This window comes from Diuraphis noxia, unplaced genomic scaffold (genome assembly GCF_037042655.1).
Source record: "Diuraphis noxia isolate RWA-SAM2 unplaced genomic scaffold, SU_Dnox_SAM2 contig0002, whole genome shotgun sequence".
Classification (NCBI taxonomy): Eukaryota; Metazoa; Arthropoda; class Insecta; order Hemiptera; family Aphididae; genus Diuraphis; species Diuraphis noxia.
In genome coordinates, this window is record NW_028301712.1 from 12,340,242 (window position 1) to 12,353,088 (window position 12,847).

The 12,847-nt window shown below is 26.3% G+C and overlaps 1 protein-coding gene and 1 long non-coding RNA gene across 5 annotated transcripts in view; one reads left to right on the plus strand and one right to left on the minus strand.

Annotated features, from left to right (window-relative positions):
- The window catches only part of Mhcl (Myosin heavy chain-like), a 43,195-nt gene that overhangs the window by 15,767 nt on the left and 14,581 nt on the right, over nt 1-12,847 (plus strand). For all 4 annotated transcript variants that reach the window (XR_001506230.2, XM_015518421.2, XM_089220027.1 and 1 more), the window contains 11 exons: nt 2,184-2,384; nt 3,382-3,558; nt 3,628-3,834; nt 3,916-4,215; nt 4,320-4,467; nt 4,537-4,756; nt 4,896-5,311; nt 5,394-5,553; nt 5,620-5,803; nt 5,879-6,085; nt 6,154-6,375. Coding sequence is in view for 3 of the 4 variants with exons in the window: in XM_015518421.2 (XP_015373907.2) it covers nt 2,184-2,384; nt 3,382-3,558; nt 3,628-3,834; nt 3,916-4,215; nt 4,320-4,467; nt 4,537-4,756; nt 4,896-5,311; nt 5,394-5,553; nt 5,620-5,803; nt 5,879-6,085; nt 6,154-6,375 (2,442 nt within the window). In the remaining variant the exon portion in view is untranslated. The remainder of the gene's footprint in view (nt 1-2,183; nt 2,385-3,381; nt 3,559-3,627; nt 3,835-3,915; nt 4,216-4,319; nt 4,468-4,536; nt 4,757-4,895; nt 5,312-5,393; nt 5,554-5,619; nt 5,804-5,878; nt 6,086-6,153; nt 6,376-12,847) is intronic.
- On the minus strand, nt 4,209-10,618 carry LOC149058110 (uncharacterized). Its single transcript, XR_016190360.1, has 2 exons — nt 10,427-10,618; nt 4,209-5,753 (listed from the first exon to the last, which is right to left on the minus strand). It is a non-coding gene; the product is annotated as an uncharacterized LOC149058110 (long non-coding RNA).

Here is a 12,847-nt window from a genome sequence, read left to right on the forward strand (position 1 = left end):
GATAAATTTAATGAAGATTTTCTGATGGAAGGTTATTTTTCACAAATCAAATTAATAATAATAATTTTCTTTGTGATACCGTATAGTTGTATAGATAATGATTAATATACTGTATAACAACTTATTTAAAAATATTATATAGTTTATTAAATTTTTTGATATTAGATGCTTCTAATCTAATAATTTATGTATCTATTATGAATAAATTTTTTCAACTACAATCGAGTCTCGGTAACTTGAATCTCTTATTCGAGTTTATTTAAGTTTCCAAGATTCGAGGTTCATCCCGAAACGATTGTATAATAACTAGTCATGATTTTATTATTTTTATTTATTATTCTTTTGGTGGTACCTATTCTAATATAATATACTATAGATACTTTATATAATTTATTAGTTTATTGTTTACGTCTTATTCTCGTAATAAAGTATTACGGATAACATTATTGTTTCACGGTTATAATAAAATATATATAAAAAAATGATTTACATTTAAATCTCAAAAAAATGTTATATACTTATTTTATAAATGATAATAATAATTTAATAAATTTATTTTTCTGCTTAATTTTTGTTTATACTGTTGCATATTTTAGTGTTGTGTAAGATGTTTTGTTCGTTTGTTAGCTTAAATGTTAACGTAAACAAGGATCGTAAATACATCTAACATGGTAATCTAATCTGTAGTTTTTGTTTATTCATAATTGTATCATATAGTAATATTTAATTCACCCAGGGTCAAACATTTATGTATGTACAGTTGCATCTGCATAAACACGCAAGTATGCAACTGCTAAAAAATAAAACATTGTAAATACATTTTTTTCTTTTGAGCTGTAATAGTTAAACTGAAAGCTTATTACAAAAAAAAATATTAATTTTTTTCTTTGCCTTTTGTTGGATAGGCTGTATTGCTTATAAATGATATAGTTTCTTCACTTTTGGGTATACCTAGATTTATATTTATTATTAATATATATCGATGAAAAATATATCAGATCAATGAAATGTGGATTTAATTAATCACAATTTTCAATTTTTCTTTAGAAGTATTTTAAGGCAATTATCTCTAATTAAAAAAAAGTGTTTACGTTAGCATGTCTAACATTTTCCATTGTCTTAAACGCCTATAACAATAGTAAAAACTTCTCTATAGTTTACTAAGTGTGATAAGATCGTTGGAATTATTATTCACCGATTTTAATAAATATGATAATATCTGTTCTTGTCAGAAACTTTACTTTTCATTTTTCTAGTGTTAACTTGTAAATTATTTTTACATGTACTAATAACTTTCTTAAAATTAAAAATATAAGACAAAGCTTCCGACCAAACCACATAATAGATGATATGTTATTCTCTTCTTTTGTAATTTAATGAACGGTTATTATATCTTAATTTCAACTATGTAACTGCAATGTGTGAAATTCGGTGAGAGATTTTAATTATAATATATTCATATTATACGCGAGTAAGAAAAAAATTGAACCAGTGTACCTTCTTAACAATATTACCTTTTCGAGAACATTTTCATTCACACTGTTATTTTAGTGTTAAAAAATTTTGCAGGAAAAATATTTCTCTTATCTCTCAAACAGATGCAGTTGCGGTCATTGACCATTAAGGCCAGACATACTGACACTGTTTTTTATTCATTATTTTCCGTATTTCTTTCATAATTAAAGTAATATGTTTTTTGTTCATTAATAATTCTATGAATCAAATCACAACTTTTATTATTCTGATATTTTTTGTTGTCTACATTTTGGTTTTAATACATTTTGTGTAATAAATTGTATAATAAATCGTATAATATTTGTATATAATTTATTTCTAATTAAATAATAGCATCACTTGTCTTAAATAATCAAAGTCCATTGACCATTTATAATAACAATTTAATTGTATTTTAATGTATACGCAACTTTTGGACATATGTGAAATGTGCTTGGTTAATTATTAATCGCAAATATAGTTACCCTATAATCCTAAATGGCTCAAAATACTTTCAATACTTTCTTTCACTTTCTCTTAATTATTGGAGAATGTTACCACCCGAAGAGGTTATTTACGTTTTATTTTACTCCAAATATTCTATTATAATTCATCAATATAATTAGCATACATTTGCATAATATAGTAATAAGTAATAACGCGAATTTTTAAATATATTTTTATTTTAGGTTTCAAAGTCGGAACCGGAATTAAACGATTCGCCAACCGAATTGAATTCACCCGATGCCGATGCTTATTGGTTAGTCCACAATGAAGGATTTTCGCCTGTACAATACACAAGGAAAAAAAGTTCTGACGGTTCATCAAAAGTATTGGTTAAAGTGTTTGGTGGTAAAGAATATAATGTGGATGAAGAAAGCCTAGAAAAAGTAAGTTGAAAGTATTATGTTGGGTTAGTGTTTTACTATACTCAGATAGGAGTGGATATTGAAAGTCTTGAAAAAATTCAGTGAAAAGCTCAAACTTAAAAAAACTAATAAACATTTTATTTCTCGGAAAAGTTTCATTGTTTTGATATCAACACATTTTCATAACAACTTTTATCTTACTGAAATTAATAATATACAATATTTAAAAAAAAAATTAGTATAATGAAAATATGGTTAATGATTATTTTAAAATAATTGACTTTATTATTTTTGTAAACTAAAGATACCTATAGGAATATATTTTAATACAATTATATTGTGCATTGGGTACCTATAAAATTTACATATGTGCTCATATTTCATAAAGGGTTCCATATGACTTAGGTCATCATGGTTAATCTGGAATAAGTTTATCAAAGCTTTCAAAAGTTATTAAAAATAATAAAAAGTATATACCTATAGTTAGTAGAAATAAAAATAAAATTTTGTTTATTAATAATATTGTATGTATCTTTTATGACTTGATTAAAAAAAAAAAAGTTATGTAAACAAATGCTTCCATCTTTATTGCTTTACTTATTATTACCTTAGTCTGTTCATTTTGTGTATTTTACCATGTTTATGTTGTCAATCACTTTAATTAGAATCTAAAGTTTTTAATAAAGAGTGTCAGTAGTCACCTTTTCATTTGTTAAATTTTTGCTGATTTGTTCTTTAAATCTGAGATCACCCAAATTAAGGCTAAATTTAATACAATTTGAACAGTTAAATGTTTAGTTTTTATTAAGCATTAAAATAGTTATGTAAACTTTAAAATGTAAAAAAAAAGCAGATCCTATATAACATTAAATATTTTATAGTACCTAAGTAGGTAATAATAATCTGTATAAAATATAAAATATTTAACCTAACTAGGAATAGTTTTTTTTCTTAAAGATAATTTTGAACTCACAAAGTTATTTTATTGTACTTATTATATATATTTTTTTAATTTTAGATGAATCCAGTAAAAATGCAGTTAACTGAAGATTTATCACAGTTAAATTATTTAAATGAGTCTAGTATTTTAAATGTAATACGCAGTAGATATACATCAAATCTTATTCACTCATATGCTGGACCCACAATGTTAGTTGTTAATCCCGGATCTCCATTAAATTTATATACTGATAAGGTAAACACATTAACTTTAAATAAAATGTAATTATCTTTTATAATTTAAATATTGTTTGTAATGGTTAAGGTTATGCATATGGTTAAAAATCTTCATAAGATCAATAAACAACCACCACCTCATGTTTATTCTATGGCACAGTCTGTATACATGGCAGCTGTAACTACACGCCGCGATCAGTCTTTAATTCCTATTGGATGCCAAGCAAGTGGAAAATCAACTTCTTGTAAACACTTATTACAATACCTTGTACAAACAGCAGTATCTTCTAATAAGGTAAATGAAGATAATTTGTATATTTTAAAAATATCTTAAGTTATTTGATTTTATATGATTCATTTCTAAATATACTTTTAGGTTGTTACTCTTGAAAAAATTGAAGCCATGTGGACGGTTTTAGAAGCTTTTGGAAATGCGGCGACTGCAAATAATCCAAATTCTACTAGATCTGTACATTTATATAGCATTGACTTAGATCAAGGGGGACAAATTGCATCAATGTCCATTCAAATGCATTTTTATGACAAATGGAGGCTCATTAATCATCCTCCAAATGAATTCTCTTTTCATGTATTTTATTACTTACTTGCTGGTATAGAAAATATTCCTGCACTACGTAAGGAATTATACTTAGATCAAATCAGTGATGATTTAAAGGTGTGTTATAAATTATAATTAATAGCCAATAAAGTAATAAATAATAAAAAAAACCTTTTCAACATGAGTATATAAATTACTGTAAAATCAAAATGTTTGTCCAGGGAGTTGATAAAAGTCAAGCAGCTGTGGAGTTCACTAATCTTCAGTCAGCTATGATGACTCTCGGATTTTCAAACACTGAACTCAAAGCAATTTATGCTGTATTAGCTGCAATTATACATCTTAGTCACACAAAAATAGTTAAAAAAGGTGAGAAATTTAGTAAATCTAAAATTAATAATTTATACTTATTACATTGCATTTTATGTTTTTATCTAGATAGTATTTTTAAAGATAAAGTACAATGGACTTGGAGCAATTCTGATGCAGCAAAACGAGCTGCAAAATGTCTTGGTGCAGGAAATGCTGATGATTTGTTTAGCTTAGTATTTCCAGACGTTGAGATGTTTATTGAATGTGATATTGGTGATCAACTAAATGCTTTGATTGTTGGATTGTATACAGAGACATTCAATCTTGTAGCATCAATTATTAATCGGTAAAATTATTTTATAATTTTGTTTATATATATATATAATATTTATGTGTATAATTTATTATATTTAAATTTGTATGAAGATATTTTTTGCTTATTATATCTGCTGAATCTTAATGATTATTATATTTTTTTTTTTCAGTAAACTAGCTCCATCCATCCATTCTCTTTGTTCTATTATAATTCCAGATTACCCAGGATATATTGTTAATTCAAAGTCAGCATTAACCATGTTTGATTTTTGGATAAATTATCTTCATGAGCGACTGTTATCAAGTTATCATAATTATGCTGTAGTTGCTCCTTTAGAAAAGTATAAGATAGAAAAGATAGAAACAGCTGCTAGTTATGAAGCTGAGTTTTGTGCAGAAGACCACATGTTAAAATTATTTATTGGAGCTAAAGCAGCTGTTGGTTTTGGTCGCAGTCCATCAATGGTAGATTTAAAGCCTGAATCATGTCCTGGTTTGTTAAGAATTCTTGATGATACAGCTGGTGATACTAATTCAAATGATAAAGATCTTATTGAAAAAATTCAAGACTTATCTAAAGATAAATGTTAGTTATTATTTGTAATACATTACTCTTAATGTTTTTTCCAAACATTTATTAATTTCTATCTTTTTTTTTTAAATTTTAGCATTTGCAAACATCTTAAAGCGTGGTAACACACCAAAAGAATTCACTCTGGTTCATTTTCGTGAAACCATTCCAATTACATATAATATAAATGGATGGATAAATATGTGTCGTGATGGTATGGGAAAGACAGCAATAGCACTACTGCATGATTCATCCAAGTTCGTAAAATAATGTCAGTTCATAATAGATTTTATATAGATTTAAATTTACTTTTATTTTTACAGTATTGATATTTCAACTGTATTCTCCAAAAATCGAGGTGCTGGTCTTACAAGTTCACTAGCCATTGTAGACGGAACCCAATCATTGAGAAGAATGTCTAGTATTCGACGGGCTACATTTGGTAGTCTCAGTACAGCTGCAACATTGAAAAGAAAATTAACGTGTGTTCAAATAAGATTTGCTGTGGTTAGTTCAATAATTAATTAATTGAATGAGCTATATATTATTCTTTGAATCATATGTTGTATTTTAATTTGCTAGGATGGTCTTGTTGAAACCTTGCGAAGAACTGGACAGCACTTTATTCATTGTTTTATTGCACAACATGAAGCAGGTTTTACTAACCGCACTGATGTTGCAGCTACTAGAGTTTTTAATTCCACATATAAACTGCAATCAATCACGTTGAGTCCTAATTCCAACAAGACAAATCCAGAACCTGTTGATATACCACTTTTAAGACAACAAGTATATTTTCTTATTTAGTTTTGAAAATTTTTTGAATTATATAAATATAACAATATTGTTTTTTTTAGATGCGCGGCGCTGATATTTTACCAACTATTCGGTTTTATAAACAAGGATTTCCAATTTCTATGTTTATTGCTGAGTTTATTCGCAAATTTGCTGTATTTTTACCTACCAATTTAAAAACTGTTGATTCAAATAACACAATTAAAGATCACCGACAATGTGTTACTGAAATTATGAGCAAAGCTGATTTAGATGAATCTTTGTACAAAATTGGAATTAGTCAAGTAAGTAAAATACTAATTATTAATATTGAATACATCAAATATTTTTAATAATAGATTAAGTTTTAGACATTTTTGTGGAATTTTGAGTTCTAATAGACTAATATAAAATATCTATATAGGATTAATCCAAGTTGTATTTGTGTTTGCATGTTTCTATACAAATTTAAAATTTATATTTTTACATTTTTGATGATGACACATTTATGTCACAAATATTTATAATTACAATTAGCCAATCAGGTAATTAAAAAATAATTAATACTAATATAAGCATGTGGCTACAGTGTTATACAAGTCCACAGCCCAGCATAGCTGCTGTGACTCTTTCTGTTTTGCAGTGATATTGGTGGTTGATGCTTAGCATGCCAACCTGATCGTCTGCAGTTAAAAGTATATTGTTTTGTTTTTATATTGCATCTAACAACATAATCAGTAATTTATACCATACTTTTTTTTTTCTATCGTGGTATCGAGGACCGGAGCGGGAACTGCTTTTCACGTTACTTCCATTCCGGCCCCAATTTATACCATACTAAAGTTATTAGTTATTACTTTTTTTTTTAGTTTATCCTTGACTCCCTTGTATATAGCTTTTTCTACCACACATCACTGACTGCACCAGTGCATATTTTTATGTTCCATTGGCAAGATTAATCTGCACTGAGTGAACTTCTATATGTTTCACCTCAATGAATTACACCAGTTTTTTGCACCCAGTGCAATGATAAGTATCACAATAGTCAAAGCCCATTAAATATTTTATTATCTTTATATATCAGTGATAAGTATAGATTTTATGTTTCATCTATACACTTGTAAGTGTACCACCAGCTTACACTAGGACAATTATCAGTGAACTGTACCAGTGCCATCTTGTTGCAATAGTGCGGTATGGTGGAAAACGCTTACAAAATTTAATAAGTATGAATTATTATCGTATAAACACTAAGTAATATGAAAAATTAGCCAAATTCCAAGTTCAAACAATTTAATTTATATTATTTGTTTTTATGTTAATTCTGTTTTTTTAGTTATATCTAAAATAATATGAGTATTTTCACTATTCTTACTAAACTGTATGCATATTACATATTATGCAATGTATATTTTTACTAATTATTATCTATACATAATTAATGTATTTAAAAAATGTTAGTAAAAGCATGAAACTTAAATTAATATATTGATGTGTAGGTAATATTTTGTTTTAAAGGAAATTTGTACACCATAAATAAAAAAAAAAAAATAATAATTACTTGACAAGTGTAGAATATTAATAGGGTCTAGCCCTATTGTCATTTACCAGCATACAATGCTTTCATACTTAAGGCTGATTTTTAGGAGTAAATTATACAATATTTTTAAAATAATATTAAAGATAATAGATAAAATATATACTGTACATGATGTTTAACTTTATTTCCACAAATAAGGGGTATATTAATATTTTATTATTAACAAAAAATAATAAAACTATGGATAGGCTTTCTTAATACACGAATCCTAATTCATGTTTTTTTCCAAAAAAAATAACAATGTATAATGTATTTATTTTTAAATAATTAACTTTTTTGACAAATATTGACCCAATAGTATAATATAATATTCACAAGTATATGATATGTTTTTTGAAACATTCAGTTATGCGATGAGTAGCTCACTTTTTATCGCCTCACTCAAAAAACATCCTTGAATTATAGCAATAAGAACTGCTTCGTTTTAAACATTCAAACCGGAATTTTAAATAGTTAACTATTCATACATTGGAAATATTATTATTTTACTGCATTAAAAGTAGCCTTATATGACATTTTATGTTTTTATTGGGATAAAAAAAACTTGAGTACTGTTACTTATTGACCAGATTTTTATGCAATTGTGACAAAAATAGGTACTGAAATTTTCAAAAATGTGCAAACTTAATTTTTGATGTATTAGGAATTAAGTTGATTTCTGTGAAATTGTGTCTGTCACTGGCGTCACTTAATATGTGTTGTAAAAACACCCGTTAAACTTGAAACTTGTTATTGAATATTGTAGCAGCCTATTAAAGTAGAATGATATTTTTAAATTTATGTAATTTAAATTTAATGAAGCATAGTATTGTTATTGTATCCCATCAAACACTGATTTAAATTTTTCATTGAGTATTAATTTTCTCTTTTCATTTATAATTTGCTCAAAATGCCCTAGTCAATTTTCTATTTTTTTGACTATGTCTATTTGAGTTAAATTTACCTACTAGTCATATACACCGGGTGTCCTATATCATAGTATTTATAATAGTACTATTTTTATTATTATTATTTATTTATTATAGTATTTATATTGGTCAAATATTATAGCGTTTTATCTTAATTACATCCACCGTATTATTAAAGTCCAATGAGAACAATAAAGTAACACAAATTATAAATAATATAAATAATTTCCTGTAATAATAAATTATGCAGCAAGAACATGAATTCGTGCATTTTAAATGAAAAACAATTTTAATATGCATTTTAACGTGAATTCCGAAACATGCAATTTTTTGTAATAATATATAAGTACATCAACATCGGTTAAATTAATCTACTTGATTCCTTTTTTATAGGTAACTAGTTTTTATAATATAGTTTTTGGAACACCCAATAAAAAGTCGTGATTGCAGGAGAATCTGATCTTTAATTATTACTTATTTTCAGGGCTTAAAACCGGTAACCGGTTTGTAACGAAAACCGGTAAAAAACCGTATATTTGAGAACCGAAAACCGGTAATCGCTTTTAGTTTTGGAATCCTGGAAGCGGTTATTGTTAATCGGTTATCAAGGTAAATATCTAAATATTAACATCAAAGCAGTTACCTCGTATTTTCAATTATAACAATAAAATTTTTTTTTTAATTTATTAAGATCGCCATTATTTCGATCATATGCTTTAAAGTTTAAAGTTTAAACAGTTTAAACTTCAAAGTAGTTTGAAAAAATAAATATTTAAATTATTGAAGGAAATCCGAACAAATTAAAGCATATTAAGTTTTTGATTTTGTATTAAATAATAATACTTTTGTTATCAACCCACGAATGCCCTAAATAAACTGTTTTAAAAATATGATAAAAAACTGAAAAAAATGATTTTTTTAAAACCGGTTTTAACCGGTAACTGATTACCAAAAAATCTTATCAACGGTTTTTAAACGATTAACGGTTATTATAGTGTTTGAAATATCTTTATGGAAACGGTTACCGGTTACCAAAATATCACAATTAAACGATAACCGGTTACCGGTTTTCAAAAATTTTCGGCTCCTAACGGAGCCGATTACCGACTTTATTGATAACGGTTTTAAGCCCTGCAGTTATTTTCATTAAAAAATCCAGCGATGCTTGACGATTAATGATTTTACTTGGTCACCAAGTCTTGGTGTATTATTAGTCTCTTAAGTTTGTGCTAATAAGTATGCCAAAATAAATTATGATAAAATGGGTGTATTCATTATTTGTATACAAATATAAATATAATTTAATATATTAACCTGCTTAGGAAAATGTGCACGTCTTTGTATTTGGCACTTAATTATTGATAACACAGTTTGCTAACTGTTAAACGTTTATGGAAAATATTTTGGAATATATTTACAAGTACAGTTATAATAACAGTATGTTTATACTGTTTATAAAATGCATGTATAATAATAATACAAATAATGCGTATATACGGGTAGTTAAATTAAACATTTTATTACAAATAATGATTTTAGTATGTTGCATTATGTGATTTATTTTATCGTGTTTATCAAACATACGTTGTATTTCTAATACTTCTAAGTCCTAAAATTCTTTAAATCTTAATTGAGTGTATAGTTGCATGCGTATTTATAATTTATATTGTAGGTTTTTCATACGCACTAACAACAATTTAATAAATTATTAGAATTATATTTTTGAGTTTCAACAAAAAATGTTTTGGTAACAGTATATATAATATTACATTCGATTATTAATTAAATCAAATTTTAGATAAAGCAGTTAAATTTTCAAATATTTTACTTTGTAGAAAGTTACAATACCTGTAGCCTGATGATGGTTTCATTGTACGCCAGTGAACGGAAAGCGTCCGGGACCCCTGCCCCTTAATTTAGAAAAGAATATGAAGTCGAATCGAACTCCAATTTTAAATAACAACTAAAACTAATACTTTACGTCTTTACTCAGAATTCAGAAATGTATGTAATTCATACTATGTTAGGTGTAAACTGTATTATAAGTTATAACCCGAAATGTATTATCGGTCTGGACTTGCCATAGTATTGAAAAATTATTTGTTTAGTTTAGTCAAATAAATCATTAATTATTATTATGCGCACCGAATATTGACAATGGCATATGCACTTATTTATATTTACAAAATGAAATAGGCACAGCGCTTACTGTTGCGAACTCAGTACATACTGCATCATATACATAGGTATGAGTATATGTATATGTATATGAATATTTGTATACAATATTTATTTCTACAATTTTACTAAAGTGAAATACCTATACTCTATTACTCTAAATTCTAATGTGTATTATATTATGTTTTATATTCTGTATAGTTACATAATATAATATGATAAAAACAATTTCCGATTATTCTCAACACTGGGTCCTATATAGATGTCTCATGTAACATACACAACTACACAAGTCAGATAATAGGCCCATGCAACGTTATAAAACATTTCATTTAAAAAAATTCTCTCATCTAAGAAGTATGAGAAAATATCATTTGAATGCAATCTAACCTGCTGAACTTTAGATTTTGGAATACTGCAGGCACTGTGGTAAGTTAGAGTTAGACGTCATCATTGACTAGTACAGTTTATTTGAGGCATAAAAACTTGGGCACATGTCTAATTTTATACTATGCGTATGCATTGTATTCTTCTATTTTACTAATACTATAAAAATTTCATAAATTCCGTAATACCCATCAGTGCCGCCTCGCAGATCTATTTTATGTTATAATGTTCCATTTCTTTTCTTACTCTAGTACATTACCCGACAACCGTTTTAAATGTCCAATATAAATTGATATAACCATTACATGCCGCGATGATTCTGCTAGAGAATGATGTACTATTAACACATAATAATTTGTATGCATTGTTAGATGCACAATAATGGTATTAGCGTTCCCACGTTTTATTACGTGTGAGACTATGTTAAAATATAATAAAAGAAGATAGAGAACATTACGCTTTTAAATTTAATATGAATACATGTGTTTTTACTAGCATAGATTAGTGTTTATAGAACACCTAAATTAATTTTTCTTAGTACCTTTACATTTATTTAAATACACCGTGAGATATTGTCTTTGAAAATTAAACATAAATATTATACCATATATAGACACTATATTCGAGCTTAGATACAAATTATTAAGTACTACAAATTAGACAAATTAGCTTACTTCTATGAATTGAGAATTAAATATGATAGATGAATTAGATGAGTTTAGGTATGACTGTATGAGTGTAATAAAATTAAAAAAAGTATGTATAGAGTTTGTAATCGTAAAAAGCAATCGAAATACTTTGAGAGAAAATTGATAACTTTGTATGTATCTAAAAAAGAAGAAGAGACGATGACCTTGTCTCTATTATGTGAATATATGACATAACCACAGAGTCATGCACGTCTGAGCAATGAGATGAAAAAAGTAAAAATAATTGTATAGACAGAGACACCAAAGAATTGTATATAAAACATTCTTATTTTTCTTTTAAAATTGAGTGTTACATAATATATATTACTTTAGTAGCTAAGTGTCTAATTTATATTTATTTTTTTATTGATCAAAGTACATCGACAACTAGGCCATTAGTAAAATAATTTTTTTTTTTGTTACATTTTTAGTATTTTAAGTATGAATTTTCTACATTAAATTAAATTGTACAATTCTGTTTTTTTTTTTAAGAATAAAATTAAGTTTCTTACATCCTGTGGGTTTGGTCTAAGTGCTTGACAGATTTGTTCGGATATGTGAAATTGATTTCGATACTGGTTGTATTTTTGACATTCAGTGATGATGTGGTTGACGGTTAGAAGTACGCTGCATGACTCACATAGTGGAGGATCGTCTTTACTCATCAAGTTTATTTTATTTTATCGTATCAAAATATCATTAACTAACTTATATTACAGACGTTTATATGTAAATATTATATAATTATTAATTACCTATGTAAATAAAACGGTTTATAGAATATTCAATATTTTATTTACATATAGGTACCTACTAAGTATTAACTTTGTGAATATATTTTGATGATGATAAATATTAATAATGTTTTTTAACTCTTAACTCAATTTAAACATTTTCTAACAATCAACTCATAATAAATTTTAGTTTATTTAAGACGTACTAATTGTGTTGCAAAAAATATTTTGAAAAGCTAATAATATGAAACAATTGTCGTTTGGCTATACTGATTTCATTA